The sequence below is a fragment of the Barbus barbus genome, assembly GCF_936440315.1.
Source record: "Barbus barbus genome assembly, chromosome: 25".
NCBI lineage: Eukaryota > Metazoa > Chordata > Actinopteri > Cypriniformes > Cyprinidae > Barbus > Barbus barbus.
In genome coordinates, this window is record NC_136753.1 from 18,796,793 (window position 1) to 18,815,852 (window position 19,060).

Below are 19,060 nucleotides of genomic sequence, written 5' to 3' on the forward strand. Positions count from 1 at the left end.
ACATGGTGCTGTTGAGAGCTGTTAGTCAGATGGAGGGATTATAACAGTGCAATTTGAACTTCCTGTGCTACAGTCGGCATGTCAAGCACAAGCAGAGATAAAGACATCAGTCACGCGGCAGAAACGGGGCGGGGCGCCCCACCCCAGTGGCATAACAGGATTCTCTCAAGCGCCCCACACGTCGCGCCCTTCACTGTGTGTGTGGAGGATCTGCATATCAGATGTTTCTGTATCCGTCTCCTTCTCCATGGGCCTTCTTATTCTTTCCAATGTGTTTATTTCTCACCTTCTTTCTTTTCTCTCAACACGTGTAACTGTTTTTTATCTGCTCTCCGCAGCGCGTGGCGCTCAGTCCGGACGATGACGAATTCCCCTGAGGGCAATTCTTGCACTAGCTCTCTCCTTCTCCATCCCTGAATCCATGAATCCTTTAGTCCTCCATCTCTCCTTCCATCGAGGAGGTCGCACGAGACAACGCAGCAAGGTGCACAGAGCCAAAAGGACACGAGCACTTGCTCTCCACAGCCGAGAGCTACAAACTTGGTTTGTCTTCTCGTAGTGTCTTTTTCAGCCCATAAACCTCAGTCGGGCAATAATCATTAGTTCTTAAATTAACTACTAGCATCATTCCTGCTCTGTGTCTGTAGTAGTAGGTAGTGTTTAATGATAACTAACTTCATAGCTCATCACGTTTGTAGTCGCTAACACTCAGTGGCTCTCCTGCTGCACTCGTACTGTAGTTTTTTAGTTAGAAATAGTTTTTGAGCTGGTTTGAGCTGCACTATGGCCATTTCGTTTGGCAAAACTTGTTGGGAGAGAACTGAGAACAATCCATCCTGTCAGCATGCAAGATACATAGAAGGAAAATATGAAATAGGATGGAGATGGGATGTGGAAAATTCATATTTGCAGACATACTAAACGCAAATTCCAACATGTGGCTGTTATGCATTCATCTAATCTCACAAACAAATAATATACCACAAATAATAAGATTTACCTCGTAAATAAATCAGAATCTGTACTTTTCTGTCCATTCTTCCAATGCCAAGACTAGTATACTTTCATGTCTTCCATAGTCACTCCAGTCAGATTTGACCCTTGTAAAAGATCTGCAGCCACTAACTGGAGATGAAGGGTTTCACCTCCCAACTTTGAGAGGCAATATGTTTTTCCATTTTTATCTACTTCACCAGCACTGGGGCTTCCATTTTTCTCAAGTTTCTAGGACCAACTAAATTCTTCCTGCCCAGGCACATTTATAACCCTAAAACTTTAGCTCAGGACATCAGTTTTTCTAAAATATTATCAGTTATCGCTACAATCTGTGTGGTTTGTTATCACAAACACACTAATAGATACGGTAGCCAGGGTTTGATAATGGCTAAAATGCTGTTTTTTCATATCTACAGTCTAGATCGCTCCCTCTCAGACAGGCAAAAACACACTCACACACACACTCTCGCACAAACACAAATGTGTCTTTTCCGCCCCTACATTCGTCATGCCTTGGGTAAAACTCTTTAGCATTTAGCATGCTGACAACAAGACACCGCCTGCCATATTGGGTGGCTTAATGATGTGATGGATTAGAGTCGTAGATCAAAGCTTTGCTCCTCGCGCGGCACAGGAAATCTCTCCATGTGATGAATGAGTGCTTGGTTATTTCTGTATCACTGTCAGAGAGACACTGACTGATTGAACGGATGTAGAAAAAGAAAAAAAAACTGAATTTGATCTACCTGGATATGCCTGCTGATAAAAATTTTTTATTTATATTTTTGCTGGTTTTAGTTAGACTAGTCTGAATTGATTGTTTAAAGGGGTTTGATATATTTAAAACAGTGATTATCAATTTTTTTGGATAATCCTTTGTCCAAGACAATAATTGAAGGATTTCTAATCTAGACTGAAATACATAAACTAAAAAAATATGTAATTTAAGACCTATTGGGGGACCCCTGATAGTTTTCCATTTGCCCTGGTCGAGAACCACTGATTTACAGATCTTAGAGACCATCAAGGCCATCTAAGCCTCATCTAAACCAGCAAAAACAACACCTAAGGCTGGATTAAGGTTTTCCAGCATTGATTAAAACTAGGCATGTGCCAGTATGTGTCTGTGTACTGGGGTGTGTTGATCAGATGGTTTTGAAAAACTAGTCATGTGAGTTGCCCTTTGTTGGAGACTACAAAAAGTCCCTGAGATACGTATGTTTGGTTCTGGCCTGCATGTGGGTGGTCTCGCATTTGGAGTGGTTCTTTATTCCTGCCACCTTTGCTCTTCTCTGCTGTGATGAGGCATCTTATGTGCGGCTCTTGTAAAACATCCCTCCACATTTCAAAGAATCCTCCTTTAAGTCACTGTTTGTTTGCCATTAGGAAGAGAGACAGTGTGGGTTTCGATGCTCAGGCTTTTGTCTGTGAGGATTATAGAAGCTGCAGCTTGTAGTTAATTTTCTGATCAGATGAGTTTGAGATGAAGACATGGTTTAGCGATAACTAGCCTTTTGTCATCGATATTATAGTAGTTTGAATCTTCAAGAAAGTATAATGGATAAATCGATTTTCTAGATTTTTTTAAAAACGGAAGCGGTAACATTTTAGATGCTTCAAATACTTTAATAATATATCAGTTCTGAACATGTGAAACTTTAGTTTTTGATTTGAAAATCTCAAACTAGCAATACAGGGTAAACAAACTGCTTCATGTGCTTTTTCAGAACTGTAATAAAATATTTTTTGATCATTATCAATGGGTGCCGGGGGGAAAAAATGCTTAAACCAACCTTATCTAGTTTGCTGGTTTTAGATGGGTTTTGGGCACTTATCATTTGGTTTAGACTGAAAGACAAGCTTGTCAACCAACTAAACCACCTGGACACCAGACTAGGAGACCAACTAAGACCAGGAAAAAAAACAGCCTAAACCGGTTTTAGATTGGTTTTGGGCACTTAGGCTTGGAGACTAACAAAGACCAGTAAAAAACAGCCTAAACTGGTTTAAAAATGTATTTTGGACACTTATTGGCTTGTTTAGACTGTACGAGAAGCTTGTTGGCCAACTTGAACCACCTGGACACCAGACTAGGAAACCAACTAAGACCAGGAAAAGGTCTTAACTGGTTTTAGATTGGTTTTGGGCACTTGTTAATTTCTTAGGCTGGGAGACCAACCAAGACCAGCCTAAACTGGTTTTAGATGTATTTTGGGCACTTATCAGCTGGTTAGGGTTAGGTTAGGTAAACCAACTAAAAACCAGCATGGCCAGATCGGAAGACCAATTAAGACCAGCAAATAAGCTTAGGCTGGTTTAATCAGGTTTTTTGTTAATCAGAAGGGGCATCATGCGCATTTTTTTCTTGACCCCAAGCTCATCGTTGTTATCAGGGAAACTTTGTAACATTGAGCTCTTTAGCTGTCAAGGTTTCTACAAACAGATCTCTTAGCGTATTATAATTTAGTATGAGTGGGACACACATTCAATAAACACGTGCGGTCTGCTCACAGAAGGTTCTAGAACAGGCTTTTAGACCTTGAATTTTCTGCCTCTCTGTACAGTAGATACCACACAGTACTTTGTGACCGTTGTCCATCATTCTTACTCTATGCATATGTACCGGCGAGTCCTGCCTTCCTATAGCACTGCAGGGACTCGCTACGCTGCTCCTTCACCCCACTCCACTGTGACTAACATTTGTGATGTCCGTAACTCCTCCTCATCACTGTCTACCTGTCATCCCCATCAGCCCAACAAGTAGGACATTGCTTTCGAAAGGGCTACCATTCTTTTAAAATGGACGATACACTGGACGATAAGCTGGAACCTCTCCTGGAACAGTGCTCCTTAGTTTGGTGGACTTGTAGAGCTGAACCACTGACTCTAAACGGATGAGTCTTGTTCTCCACACCCATAACATATAACGATAACATTCCCATCTGTACTCTTTGTGACCTGTGGAAAAAAAAATTTTGCTTTCCCCCTATGAGATCATGTTGACATGATGTATATTACTTGAAGATCTGTTCATTTTTTGTATGGTTTGTAGGTGTTAATTTCAGGAGAGGGGGAGGAAGGAGGGCCTGTCATTCCTGTCATTTGAGGAAATGTGCGTCCCGGTTATTCCATAGCTGTTTGGAGACATTTTGTATGCTGTTTGTTGCACAAACTTTTTCAAGAAGCCTTCTGCACTGTGTAAATGATTACATAGGATGGGGGGAAGGGTGACCGTTGCAGTCCAATGAGTCTGAATCATGATTTGTAAATATGTTTTCATACAACAAAACTTTTGATAAGGTTTTAAACATTTCTTGTATAAAGAAGATGTGTATATTAGTCTCCTGGACGAAAAAGAGTGTAGACCATACATGGATTTGTTTGTACTCAAGAGCACTGGATTTCTTTACTACTTGATTGTAACTAAAATTAATAATCTGCCAAAGTGTTTTCAATTTTTTTTTTTCTTCTTCCTCCTGGTCTTAATTTAATTTTTGCTTTTTAACCGTAAACATAGCAGAAATAGTGTTTAATTTGGGTCTGTACATTTATTTAATAGATAAATTAAATTGTAATTCTATTTAATAGGTTACACTCAGTGTTGAAAGAGAGGGTTACAGTTTAATTTATTGGTGCCTTGTATGTGTTCATGTATATTTTCCAATAATGTTGTTTTTTTTTTTTTGCTTTTCTGGTGTCTGTCAGTGGGTCAGAGGTGGGAATAGGGAGGGGTTTTAACGTTAGCAAAACTGTACTTACATGGAATATCTGTACTGTATGCCAAAATGGTCTCACTCACGTTTCTATGAAATTCAAGTTGTTGATAAATATCTATATATTGATATATTAAATTGTTAAAAATAGCTCTTTTGTCGCTCTTTGTCTCCTCCTTAACCATTTGCATTGGTTAAATGAAAAGTTGTTTGTGGTTCTGTTGTTCCACTGCATACCAGCTCATGATTCTTGTCAGTATGCCGACATTGTGGTTATGCCTGGCTCCCCAGAGGAGACGGTGGCTCTGTGCCTGGTAATGGAAAGAGGATCTCCCCCACCAGGTGTCACACTGTGATTTTGCTAATGTCTGCGGTGAGTATTAGCCTCCAGGGAGACCTAAATAAAATGGGGAAACTGTTTGAACTCCCAGCGGCTGTCCCTGACAATGGGCAGATTTGATGAATGTGATTTTTACAAAGTTGCCATGGTGTTCACCCGAAAATCTAGATTCTGTAACCATTTACTCACCCTTATGTGGTTCCAAACCCGTATGACTATTTCCTCTGCAAAGCACAAAAGACATTTTGAAGAAATTCAGATTTGGAATGACACAAGGGTAATAAATTCATTTATTTTTGTTGGTCAAATATCCATTCAAGTCAATATCCTTGTGGGCAAGTGAACCGACATATAGCTCTATTACACTATGGGCATCCCAAGTTTGAATCCCGGTTTGAGGACCTTTTCTAATCCCACTTTGCTTCCTGATCTTTTAAAGATCATTATTTTGTGTATTTGGTGTAACAGCAATGTCGGCATACTGACAAGATTCATGAGCTGGTATGCAGGGAAGGGCGATTCAAATCAAAGATTATAATGTTGTGATTCACCTCATAGCTGCTTGATTTGGTTTAAAAATGAGTGGGAAATATACTTCGAACCAAAGCTGCTGAAAAAGTGGACACTATTCACTCTATAACTCTTTATGAGCTGATGATATTGAAGAATGCTGCTTTTTAAGCAGTCTTTAATGGTAGCTGACAATGGTTTGCGTAATGAAATTAAGCCCTCCTCAAGCGGATTTGGCCTGCAGTAGAGGACCAACAGTTGTGAGGGCACCCTGGTTCGTCTCTACATAGACAACCCTATTTATCATTCTCTTTGTTGGTTCAGTTACTTTGCCCATTGTAGCAGTCTCTGAAAACAGTTCTCAAAGAGAATCTATGAAAGATTTTTCCCCAATCCCTAATCGCTGCTGTCCCTCAAGAAATAAAAAGGATTTTTTCACAAGTACAGTTATTTCCTCTTCCTCTTTTTTCAGCTTTATTTTAGAACCGCAGATGACATTTAGCACTCCCTCTTACTGTGCGAACATCCAATTATTATGCAGCTGGTCCCTCTGTGGCAAAGGGAGCTGGGTGTGTCTGTGTCATCTGTCTAGGTGAAAGGGGGACAGAGCATTCGCTAAAAGCTATTAAGACTTAATTACTGCTAAAAAATTTGCTCTTGTTCCAGGGAGTGTGTTGTTCACAAATAAACAAGGAGCTGGAAAAAAGGCATGGAAAGCATGAGGGTAATACTGATTAGGATTGGGAAATGAAAAGTAGCATTTGGGATTAAAACCCAATATGCTGCTGTATCTGTTTCCCTCCTTCCTGCTTTTTTGTTAAAGGGACAGTGCATCCAAAATTTTATTTAGCCCCAATTTCATTCCAAACCTGTTAGAAGAAATGCTACTATGCAGTTACTATGAACTTGAACAGGAGCTTTCAAGTTTTTCGAATCTGACTAAATTTGTTCCAAATCCCAAAATGTTAATTTTCTAAACGTGTTCTGCACATATATATATAAAAAAAATAAAAAAATAAAAAAAAAAGTATTCTTGATGTATGCAAGATTTCTCTAATCATTTAGTCAGTTTAAACCCCATCCCTACAAGCTCACAGTCTGCCTCCATTTTTGAGTGCCACACTCACAACTCAAAATCCTACCAACAACCAATAAAAACAAGTCTGTCTTTCTTTAGTTTTATAAGATGTTACACTTGGATCGACATCTCAATATGCAAGTAAAAATCTATTGCTTCTTTCCATTTCATAGCAACTTTAAATTTCGTCCCACATGGCGCACTATACACTATGTACTCAACTAATGTACATGAGAGTCTTATAGCCCCTTCCCCTCCGTTATGCAATTAATACCGCAAATGCAGAGTGCATGAAATGCCCAACTCTCCACGCTTTGCTTTTTTTTTTTTTGGTTGTGCACTTTTTCTTGAGACTTGAACCTGCAGGTTAAAAGTCCGACTCTCTACCCATTAGGCCACGACTGCCCCGTCACGATTTATCCACTATTCTTTGATTTGATTGATGTAATAGAATTAATATCACTAAGTCTCACAGATAATGAAAAGTATCTTCACAAGACAAGACCTGAAATAACTAAATATAATAAATATTATCAAAAAGCTCCTGTCTTCTCATGGCTGTACCAGTACATTATTAATAACTCTCATTGTTTTGTACTTCAACAAGAGTAAATGATAGAATTTGAATCTACCCCCTTTATTTGATTTTGATTTGATAGACTTTATTAAACCCTTTATATGTGATTTTGCATTTTAAATCACATCTCATTAATGTAATAAAAGTCAGTATATACTTTAGCCATACCATTCCAATATTTAGTGTATTTTTCCTCTCTCACCGCCTCATAGGCTCGAAATGCTCCTTTGTCATTTCTTCTATGATTGTTCATTTGTGCTTCACATCTGTGTCGTCTCCTGTGCTATTCTCTGTTTTATTGTGAATTGCACTCGTCCACTGTGAATGGAGCCAGCAGCTGAGAGATCTCCAACAAGTGTTCCCCAGAGAACGACAACCAGACACGTTTGTAGAGTAAAGCTGCAATGCTTGTGTGAAGCCAAACGTTAAACTCTGCGTTTAATATTCCAGGAACATTTCAGCAGTGTTCAGGTCATACACTTCAGCGCACTGATGTTCCGCTTTCTATATGTTAAGAGATTTAAAAAAAAAAAAAAAAAAAAAAAAAAATCTTTTTTTTTCTCCATATTCACTGTCTTGGGCTGGTAATAAGATTTTTATGTGGTCCCATAGGTGCCCAGTTGGCCCTTGGGTTGTTTAACCCCATGCTACTCTTGTTAAATAATGTGCTTCGAATTAAACAAAAGCAATTAATGTTTGTATTTTGTTTCCAGGTATATTAAGAGCAACACTGACACCTGCTGTACAGGCATATGAATAGACAAAACTCTTGGACCATATCACCAATTTATTAACTTTTAAAAGGTCAATTTGCTTGGTGTAAACCTAGTCAGACCTTATGAAAGACACGAGGATGGAAAAACAAACAAGAAAAGATTCTCTGAATTAAGAACTGCTTAATATCTTTATTCGGCATATAAGCCACTCCACTAAAATGTGGTAATGAGGTGACAATCTGATTCACTTCAGTAATCGCAAGAGACAACATGGATTTGGGTAAATAGTCTGAGTTTAATGAATGAGTAGTTTGACAACTATTTGACACCCTATAATGTTTCTGTACTTCTTTTCCTGAGCTATGCAGACATGAATGACAACCAATTTACAGAAATTGTAGATTCCATTTTACTCTACCCTTTCTGATAGGAATAACAGAGGTCCTAGAAAACGTTAAAAAAAAATGTTATCTTAAGGATGGGTTGACATTCTCACAGTGAGAAAATGAATAAATAGCACCATTCATTTCTGCTCTGCCTTTTAATTCAAGACCACTCGCTCCAGCCTATACAAATATACTCTGTATACTGGCCTCATGCGTCACCAATATCTGATTAAAAAAAATAAATAGCTATCAAATACAAAAATAAGACAATATTTCATATAAAGAGGAAATATCTTCTAAAAATGCTTTGTGTTAAAAGACCAATAACAACCATTCACTTTGGTCAAATAGGAAATTCAGAAATGAAAAGGATGGAATGTTGCAACTTTAGAAAGACATTTTTACAACTGCCTGAAATATTCAAAATGTTCCAAATACAAGTGTATTTTTTTTTTTTTTATAATTTCAGATTTCGAATATTTACAGTATTACACTTCATATAAAATCAGGAGGGCTTTTCCACTGTGTGCATTTACAGCTGAAGCAATGTTACGCACACCAAGCGACAGAAGTTTCACAATAAAATACAGTCTGTCAGATGTTTCTGTCAAACAACCTAGAGCAAACAATTACGTTGATCATCTTAACCTATATTAATAAATAGTGCTACAGAGTTGACTGTCTGATATGACAGTCTATCATGAGTGTTTGAGATATGAACTGAGCTCATCGGCAGTAATGTGAGAGGACAGAAATGTGCTTCATTTGCATCCCTGAAATTCACACACACATCTCAGCTACCTTCATGCTTAAAAACGGCCTGTATCAACCCCTCATCTGAGGTCAGGAGTTCTGGGTTTCTGCTGGTGGGTCAGACGGTTTCTGTTTTGTTGTGGGGGACAGACACCTCACTGCAGGGCTCTGTGTCAGTCCGAAGCATTTTGAGAGGTCTTTCACAGTGTTCTTCTTCCTCCTGTTTGACTGTGATTTCCATGACTTGTGTGCTCGGGCTGCTGGTGTCAGGGTTAGAGCAGGGTGGTGTGCTTGCTGAGGAAATATCTGGACACGTGGCGGAGCCGCTTGTCTGAGATGTCTCATCTGTGACACAGAGAAGGGGCATGGAGGAATGGCTTCCTACACCTGTGAAATCAGAAGAATACCGTCCTTTAATATTTAAACTTCCTAAAGACATGTAATGCATTGAATATAATGAAAAATTGTTTGTGGATTAACTCCACAAATTGTCACTTAATGAAGAAAATTAAAAAAAAACTTTAATCTTAACACGGTCTTCACATTATCAGACGAATTGTTACAAAATTCTTCACAGTATGTATAGTTGTAATGTTTTATAACAATTATGAACACAGGTGGTATATATTATACTGTAAATGAAATGAACTGTCTTTTTATTTCCTTTATATTCTTTATTTTTAAAGAAGGGAAATTAGTTATTAAAGAGCGTGAAAAACATTTTTGTAAGACATTGTATTTCGCCATAAAACTGACAGAATTTGAAAGCGGAGAATTTCTCTTGGTGCTCCCAATTCAGGCCATTAACATAGCTAAAATATAACTTTAACCTCATAATTGCTAATAATCGATTCTCGTAATTTCGATTTTACTCTCAAAACATTTAGACTTTTCTCTTGCAATTACAACTTCATTATTGTAATATTTGCCCTTTATTCTCATCATAGATTTTTTTTTTTTTTTACGTGGCACTAAAACATCATCGTAATTTTACAGTAAAAAATAAATAAAATAAGTGTGTGAATCTGATGAGGCTGACCGTTCTGGGCATTTGTGTCACTCTCTGGCTCAGATGGGTGTTTGCTGTTGTTTGAAGATGTGGGAAGTGAAGACGAAGATCCACTGGACTCAGAGCTCTCCAAAATACACTCCATATAATCTCTGTAATGCCAAACAAACACCAGACAGGATATGACCTTACACTGCATCTGATTCTATATACGCAGAGTTTAATTAGAGGACTTAGACTTGTGACCTTTAATGTGCCACACAGTATTGACGACTGACTTACAAAACTCCAGGACGAAGACTGTATTTTCTTTTTCCAAGCTTGGTTTGCTGTGCAAAGAAATCATAACGCTCAGATTTCTTCCACATGTAATAAAAGGCCACACATTCCCCTACAGATCTAGTTCTCACCTGGAAAAGTTTAATTAAGTAACAATTACCTCTGTGAAAAAAAACAGCCAAGTTCACCAACTGATTACTCTAAATTATTCAGTATTTGAACATTAAAAAATTTATAAAATAAATAGGTTTTGGAATGAGAAATGTGACTAAGCACTAACCTTATTTGCTTGTATTGAGCTGAAATCTTTTCCGTAAGTGTTGAGTCCTTGCTCAAAACCTCGACACTCCTCTTCCATCCAAACAGACATTTCCTCTGAGGGAGAGAGAGATTTAAGTTTAGGTGACACATTGAGAGAATGTTGACTGACGTGCTGAGAGCTGCTTTATCACAGGCTTGGATGCTTGTGCTTGAGCTTGGAGCTTTTCATACTTCCCAAAATAACATAGAAAAAACATTACTTCATAGAAGTCAAGAGTTTTGAGATGCACATGCTGCCATTATAAACTTCATGCAGAAGCCACACTATATTTTAGTAAAGCTGTAAATAGATTCAATTATTTTTAATCTGATTTTATATGTTGGTTAATTAGTCAAATTAATCATACCAATATTAGTTGCAAAAAGCCCCCCAAGTAAATACAGTCATGCCCAAAAATATCGGCACCCTTGGTAAATATGATCAAACAAGGCTGTGAAAATTAATCTGCAATATTAATCCTTTTCATCTTTTATTTAAAAAAAAACACAAAAATGTAACCTTTCATTGGATAATAAGAATTTAAAATGGGGGGAAATATCATTATGAAATAACCGTTTTTCTCAAATACAAGTTGGACACAATTATTGGCACCCCTAGAAATTCTTATGAGTAAAATATTTCTGAAATATATTCTCATTCATATTCACAATTTTGAACACTCCAGGGTGATTATGAACATGAAATTATCCAGCCATGGCTTCCTGTTTCACAGAAATATAAATAGGGAGGGGAAACAAAGCCCAAATTCCCTTGATCATCCATCACAATGAGAAAAACCAAAGAACATATTTCTGATGTGCAGCAAAAGATAATTGAGCTTCACAGATTAGTGAAGTGGCTTTAAGAAAAGAGCTAGAGCTGTGATAATTCCCATTTCCACCATCAGGGCAATGATTAAGAATTTCCAATCAACAGAAAATGTTACGAAACTGCCTGGAAGAGGACATGTGTCTATATCGTCCTAATGCATGGTGAAAAGGAGAGTTTTAGTGGTTAAAGACTCTCCAAGGACCACATCTGGAGAATTGCAGAAAATAGTTGAGTCTAGGGGTCAGAAAACCCTTAAAAAAAAGACAAACAGCACCTACATCACGTGTTGTTTGGGAGGGTTTCAAGAAAAATTCTCCTAGCTCATCCAAAACCAAACTCCAGCATATTCGGTTATTAGACACAACTGGAACTGGCTTCTGTGGTCAGATGAAACTAAAAAAAAATTAGCTTTTTAGCAGCAAACACTCAAGATGGGTTTGGTGAACACAGGGATAAAAAGTACCCTGTGTGTACAATGAAATCTATTGCTGTATTGTTGATGTTGTGGGCCTATATTTCTGCTGGAGGTCCTGGACATCTTGTTTAGACACATGGCATCATGGATTCTATCAAACACCAACAGATTTAAAAAAATCAAGTGACTGACTCAAATAATAATGGGCCATGTTTGGATCTTCCAACTGTACAATAATTCAAACACAAACCTCAAAAACAACACAAAAATGGGTCACTGAGCACAAAACCAAGCTTCTGCTGGCCATTCCAGTCCTCTGACCTGAACCCTGTAGAAAATGAGTGGGGTGAACTGAAGAGAAGAAGCACCATCATGGAGCTGTGAATCTGAAGGATCTGGAGAGATTCTGGATGAAGGAATGGTCTCTGATCTCTTGTCAGGTGTTCTCTAACCTCATCAGGCATTATAGGAGAAGATTTAGAGCTGTTGAACTGGCAAATGGAGGTTTCAAAAAGTATTGAATAAAAGGGTGCCATTCATTGTGGCCAATGTGTATTAGAGAAAAACATTTTTCATAATATTTCCCCCCATTTTAAATTCTTATTATCCAATGAAAGGTTGGATTTTTGTGATTTTTTTTTTAAATAAAAAGATCGAAAGGATTAACAATGCAGATTAATTTTCACAGCCTTCTTTGATCATATTTACCAAGGGTGCCGATATTTTTGGCCACGACCGTATAATTCAGGAACATTATTGTGGCACATGGGCATTGCAATGAATACACAGTACATTATCAAAATTGACTTTACAAGTCAATATATTGTTTGTTTTATTTCAACATAAACATTTCATTTTGCAATCTAAAGTGCATTTCATTTACATAAAAACCAGGGGATTAATACAGAAAGGATCTTACACTAGCATATTGGCTGTTTATTAGTAGGGTACAACGGGACTAAACGCCTCGGGGTAAAAGGCGCCTTTGATATTATTTTCATCTAAACCACTAGATGGCACAAAAACGTGTTGTAGCACTTTCCAAAACATCTGCTATTCAAGATATATCGATATATGTATATCGGTCTGATCTTTGATGCGATCGCGCGCAGCAGCGCAAAGTTGATTCTGTGCTTACTTGATCTAATATTTGATGTTTTTTTTTAATATTATAGATTTAAGTAGCACATGAGAATCGCTAAAATGAATGCATATATTTTGAGACAAATTTTTTTTTCAGTTTTAAGATAAAGCAACAGTTTTTAAACAACAAAAGAATGTGTGAAAGTATGGTATTTGGGGTAAAAAGCACCCCTGCTGTTGGGCTAAAGGCGCCGTGATTAACATTGTAATTAATAGATGGCTGACTTTTCCATTTGTTGACATGACATGGTTAGATTCAGATGGTAAATATCATATTATGTTGGGTGTCCATATTAGAGATAATCACCATGTTTAGAATGAAAACATTTAAAAACATGATATTAATCATATTATATAATAAAATATAATTTGGTGTTACTACTGTAAATATATTCAATTATTATTGTCTCTTTCAATACTTTCAGAATCTTTACTTAACATTATTTTGTTTCTGTATTTTAAAATATATTTTTTATATTAACATTTTAATGACAGTATATTTATTGAACAAAAGTGTATTATTTTATTTTACAAAACAAGCAGAAAATAGTACAAACTATGCTAAAGTGATTGTTTTGAACAAGTATTAACAAACATTATTTAAAAAAAAAAAAACATTATTTTAGCTGAAGTATTTGTATCAATACCGTGTGCCTTTTACCCCATGCTGGTGGGCCTTTTGCCCTGTGTGTGGGGTAAAAGGCCCCTCTTGCCACCTCATACATTTATAAGATATTTAAACAAAATAAACAACTTGAATTATTTATTTTCACACAAAATCTGTTGCTCCATTAATGTTCAATACAACGTATATATTTTTTCTGCAATTATACATTTTATGCGCAGATAATAGCACATTTTTTCTTAAGGGGGGCCTTTAGCCCCATTGTACCCTACTCATAAAGCACATAATAATGCCTTATTCTCCATGACCATATTTTAGATCCCTTAATCCTACCCCACATCTAAACTTAACTACCTAACTAACTATTAGTAAGCAGCAAATTAGTATCTTAAGTTAATAGTGAGAATTGGTCCCCAAACTAAAGTGATCAAAAAATGAAGGCATAAATTCAAGGGAACACAATACATCAATATGTACTAGAGCAGTGCTTCCCAAACCTGTCCTGGAGGACCCCCTGCCCTGCACATTTTGTATGTCTCCATAATCAGACACACTCAATTTAGGCCGTTTCGTTTGTGTTCTTGACCCGCCCCTTTTACCGAGGATGCATCGAGAGGTGACTTGTGCGGACTTGATACGGGCCATAACCCAGAATTCAGTTCGTCCTCCTGTCCTCGAGAGTTCGTTCTTCTGAGTTCGAAAGGACGGAAGTCCAGACTCTGCGAACTTGGTATTGAGAAACAGCCTTAGTTCTTGCAGTCTCTACTAACGAGCTGATGAGTTGAATCAGGTGTGTTAGATAAAGGAGACATACAAAATGTGCAGGGCAGGGGACAGCTTGGGAACCACTGTACTAGAGAACACACAGTGAGTTGTATTAGCAACACTTCAAGGTTTGAAAATGCAACTTTCAATTAAATCTCCATTACTTTAACTAATTTTACAAAAACAGCTTAAGGCTTGAATACCTCTGCTCCCAGCCAGTAGAATATGGAAATAACTTTTACTGTACATTCTGATTACACTGCATGTTCTTCATTTTTGTCTTGTTTTCCAGAGCAAATGTGTGAAGATTCTTAAATCAAGATACATTTACTCAAGAAGCAAAATGACAGTTATTATATATTATTATTATAATTATTAAAATAAGAACAAATATTTGCCAATAGACTCTGAACTTAGTTCAAAGAGAAAACAAGTTTTCATACCAAACCGACAGATTTGTTCTCGTTTTAAGCATAAACTCACTTATTTTTGTTTCATTTTTCAAGACTTTAAATGTGCATCTCAAGAACAAAAATAATGAGGTAGATGCATTGCGAAATGGCATTGGCATTTAATACCAAGACTTTATAATTTAAGACTTCTGCTCTTATTTAAGTCATTTTCAATTTGTTGATGGCCAAATTTAGACTTTGTAAGACCTGCAGAGACCCTGTAATATTAAACTAACATCATTTTTTACACACACACACAAACACTCACCTTTGGCAGGCTTCACATTAAATTTCAATCTTCTTAAAGCTTCTTCTGAATTAAAATTGCATTTAAACAATTCATAAAGAGCCTGAAATGTAAGCAAAGGAACTAGATTTACATTACATCTACATTACAACATGATGTCAAAAGGAATCATCAATATGATTTAAGTAAATATGCCATTGGATGGTGACCTGCCTGTTCATTGTCTTTGATGTGAGATCCTTCAGGAATTGCATGGACACCAGTCTCTTCTCCACTGCCTTTAGAGGCCTCGGCTAAAAACTCTACAACCTTTTCTTCTGGAATTAACTCTGGATTCCACAAAAGCTGATCTTCATTCTCATAAACTACATTTATAGGAGACAAGCAGATGAAGAACAAAAATGTGTATGTATAACATATTAAATATATTCACATCACATCTAAATAATCATATCATTCAGATGTGTCACCTTTTTCATTATCCTTATACTTGCAAAGGCCAACAGGAGTCTCTGCTTGATACATTGAACCAACCATGATTTCCTATGAATGACAGAAGAAAAAAATTCATGTCTGAAATCAAAAAAAAAAAAAAAAATTTGAGAAAAATGTAAAAAACAAAAAAAATCTAAAATCTACCTTCTTCCAGTCCTCAGATGGAATATAATCATCATCCTCAGATTCTTCCTCATCCCCTTTAAAACAAAAAGTCACATGGACCCCCATCTTGTTAGACTCTGAATCTATATCACCATCTGCTGGTCCTACCAGGCATCTACTAGATGGTACAATAAATGAAAAACCTCTGTGCAAGTGCACATTTGTTACATTTTAAATAATATAGTGTGTTATGCTGATTTGGTAGATATAAAGAAACATTCTTATTATTTTGAATGTTGTGAAACAGTTGTTGCTGCTTACTATTTTTGCGGAAACAGTGATGCATTTTTTCAGGATTTTTTGTTATATGAAAATTCAAACGTTTTCAAAGTCTTTACTGTCACTTTCACTGTTCATAAACCTTTGAATGGAGTGTGTATACACTACCAGTCAAAAGTTTTTGAACTAACATTTAAAAAAAAAACTCCTCTTCACCAAGCCTGCATTTATTTGATCAAAAGTAAAGCAAAACTAAAATCTTCACACTCAAAAAAAAATTTTTAAAATAACTTTTCTATGCGAGTATATTTTAAAATGTAATTTATTCCTGTGATTTCAAAGCTGAATTTTTTCATCTTTACTCCAGTCACATCATCCTTCAGAAATCATTCTAATATTCTGATTTGATGCTCAAAAAACATTATTATTATGTTGAAAACAGCTGAGTGGAATATTTTCAGGTTTCTTTGATGAACAGAATGTTCAGAAGAACAGCATTTATCTGAAATAGAAATATTTGTAACATTATAAATGTCTTTATCACTTCTGATCAATTTAAAGCATCCTTGCTAATTAAAAGTATTTATATATTTTTTTCCCCCAAAAAACAAACACGCATATATATATATATATATATATATATATATACACACACATACTGACTCCAAGCTTCTGAATGGTATAGTGTAGAATGTTACAAAAGCTTTTTATTTCAGATAAATGCTGATCTTTGGATCTTTCTATTTATCAAAGAATCTTGAAAAAATAAAAAAATAAAGTACTCTGTTAAATACTGATAATAATAAAAATCAGAATATTAGAATGATTTCTGAAGGATCTGAAGACTGGAGTAATGATGCTGAAAATTCAGCTTTGATCACAGGAATAAATTATATTTTAAAATATATTCAAGTAGAAAGTTATTTTAAATAGTACAAATATTTAACAATATTACTGCTTTTGGTGTATTTTGGATCAAATAAATGTAGGCTTGGTGTGTATGGGATAAAACAATATTTTTTGTTCATTCAATCAAATAAATAAATAAATAAATATATATTTAAATAACTCAATTATGAGTCAGTTCAACTCAATTATGGGTTTATATTTCACAATTCATACTTTTTCTCAAAATTCTGACAATTGTGAGATATAAACTTTTTAATTTACATATCGCAATTGACTTCATCTGAATTTAGATTTTTTTTTTTTTTATATATTTTGGGGGTTTTTTTGCTTTCACCATCAAAAAAAGAAAAAGAAAAGAAACATGGAGGAAACAAGCTTTTATAAATGTGAAACATGTAGTGTAGTATTTTTATAATCATACCTTCCAAGTAATTGGATGGCCGAGGGTAGAGGAGTTGAGCTGTGCTGTGAGAAACACTGCAAGGCCGAGGCTCCTCACCAGACGACTGCACATCCTCATCCTCTTGATTCTCTTGATCATCCTCCTGCCTCTCATCCTCCTGAAAGCCACAACAATGATTGGATGGATTTACTATGTTTATGCACACAGCAACATATAGATTCATTGTTTTCATGTAGATCTTTACTTTGAGTTTACTATGGCTGCTGCAATTATTCTCTGAAGAATCCTCCTCTTGAACATCTCCATCCTCTTCCTCTGGAGACCCACCAGTGCTGTAGCCATACAATTTCAGAAGCTCCTCAATGGGCATCTCACCCTCCTACCAAACCAGACAGTAGTACAATGATGAAGCAAGACCTATGAAGGTTGTTTAATAAGCCTCATAATATCATCACAAATGTATTAAATTATTAAAGAAAAAAACAAACAAACAAAAAAAATGGTCCATACTCGAGTGAGGTCATCAATTTCGGCACTGAAGTTGGTCTCTACCTCCAGCTTTTCCTCTTCTTCCAATGTCCGCTCATCATCAAAGTCATGTACGAGCATGTCTGCTGAAGGATCGAAGTCTCTATCCACATTCTGGACCACTGGATGTGCTCCTATTTAACAGACATACTTTTTGTTATTTATTGATATAATTATCTAATGTACAGAAAGATACACGCTATCAGTATCCACACACACACACACTATATTAAATGTACACAAATTATATACTAGAACACATTAATATAAAAGTGGGCTTTGATGGAGCCAACTTTAATTTTGTTATTGCTAGGAAAATAAAAAAACTGAAATATTTACCTTCAGAGCCTGAACCACTTAATGAGGGCTGGAAAGAAAATAAGACATTTTTATCCCAAAAATAAAATTATAAATCAAACTTTAAGAACAAAAACCATAAGAGAAAAGATGTATGACCTAAATCTGATTATGAATTATCATTTACAGTCAGAGGCAAAGCTGATAAACCACGTATAAGCTCATGTTAATGAATGAGGCTCGAAATAACAGTGCACCGGGTTATAATTTATTGGGCACTGTTGTTTCTTAATATAAACACTGAGGAATAAACTGGATGTGAGTTTGGCGCTCAGGCAACAAGTTAGCTGCTAGCTGCTAACACATTCAAATTGGGCGCCCTAACCTGTTTGCTAATTATTCAGGGCTGAATGTTAAGAAGTAGATCAACGTTGAAATATTTAAAATTAAAAATGGGGATAAATTTATTAAAAGGTTGCACTGACCGCTGAAGTGCGCTATTTGCTGCATTTTGTAATGTTTCTCTTACCTCCGCCATAGTTGTTGTAGCTTCTGTGAAGCCAGCGCTAATGTGTTAAAGTGAGTAGAGCTACTACTGTGGTGAATACTACAAAATAAAAGCGCAAAGGTGACGAGCACAACTGGAATATTTGCAAAAACAGATAACTCCGGGTTTTTTTCTGATTTCAAAAATCATGTTTTATGATGTTATCATGTCTTTTATTGTATTAGTTAGTTAGCTTTTACTAAATCAAAATAACCCAACTGCAGTTTGATTGAGAATGTACAATGAAAAACATGATTTCTGAAAATTGACCAAAACGGAGTTCTGTTTTTGTAAACCCTTGTCATTTGGAAAACGAGTATTTCAAAAGTAGCCTTCCCTCTCTTTACTAAGGTTAAAAAAC

General features: G+C 36.2%; 2 protein-coding genes across 3 annotated transcripts in view; one reads left to right on the forward strand and one right to left on the reverse strand.

The window, feature by feature from the left end:
- The window catches only part of LOC306845472 (low-density lipoprotein receptor-related protein 8-like), a 164,776-nt gene extending 163,066 nt beyond the window's left edge, over positions 1–1,710 (forward strand). Inside the window, exon 19 of the mRNA XM_079378311.1 lies at positions 339–1,710. Within this exon, the coding sequence (XP_079234437.1) occupies positions 339–377 (39 nt within the window). The 3' untranslated portion in view covers positions 378–1,710. The remainder of the gene's footprint in view (positions 1–338) is intronic.
- A 6,394-nt stretch (positions 1,711–8,104) lies between these two features.
- On the reverse strand, positions 8,105–18,774 carry LOC306845382 (mesoderm induction early response protein 1-like). Of its 2 annotated transcripts, none has more exons than XM_079378152.1 (13): positions 18,682–18,774; positions 18,195–18,222; positions 17,838–17,989; positions 17,572–17,706; positions 17,346–17,484; positions 15,776–15,831; positions 15,607–15,679; positions 15,350–15,501; positions 15,158–15,239; positions 10,638–10,732; positions 10,361–10,407; positions 10,109–10,230; positions 8,105–9,456 (listed from the first exon to the last, which is right to left on the reverse strand). In XM_079378152.1, exons 1-13 carry the CDS (start codon positions 18,688–18,690, stop codon positions 9,188–9,190), a joined length of 1,359 nt encoding a protein of 452 aa, XP_079234278.1. In that variant the 5' UTR covers positions 18,691–18,774; the 3' UTR covers positions 8,105–9,187. The 2 variants fall into 2 exon arrangements, with proteins under 2 accessions (XP_079234278.1, XP_079234277.1); XM_079378151.1 differs by having other exon boundaries at positions 10,361–10,488.
- Between the last annotated feature and the right edge of the window lie 286 nt (positions 18,775–19,060).

Excerpts from the sequence above, each read along its gene's own strand:
- LOC306845382 (XM_079378151.1), bottom strand. Across the intron at positions 17,990-18,194 it reads AAGTGGTTCAGGCTCTGAAG|GAGCACATCCAGTGGTCCAG; the intron begins GTAAATATTTCA and ends TCTGTTAAATAG. Across the intron at positions 15,680-15,775 it reads CATCTGAGGACTGGAAGAAG|GAAATCATGGTTGGTTCAAT; the intron begins GTAGATTTTAGA and ends TGTCATTCATAG.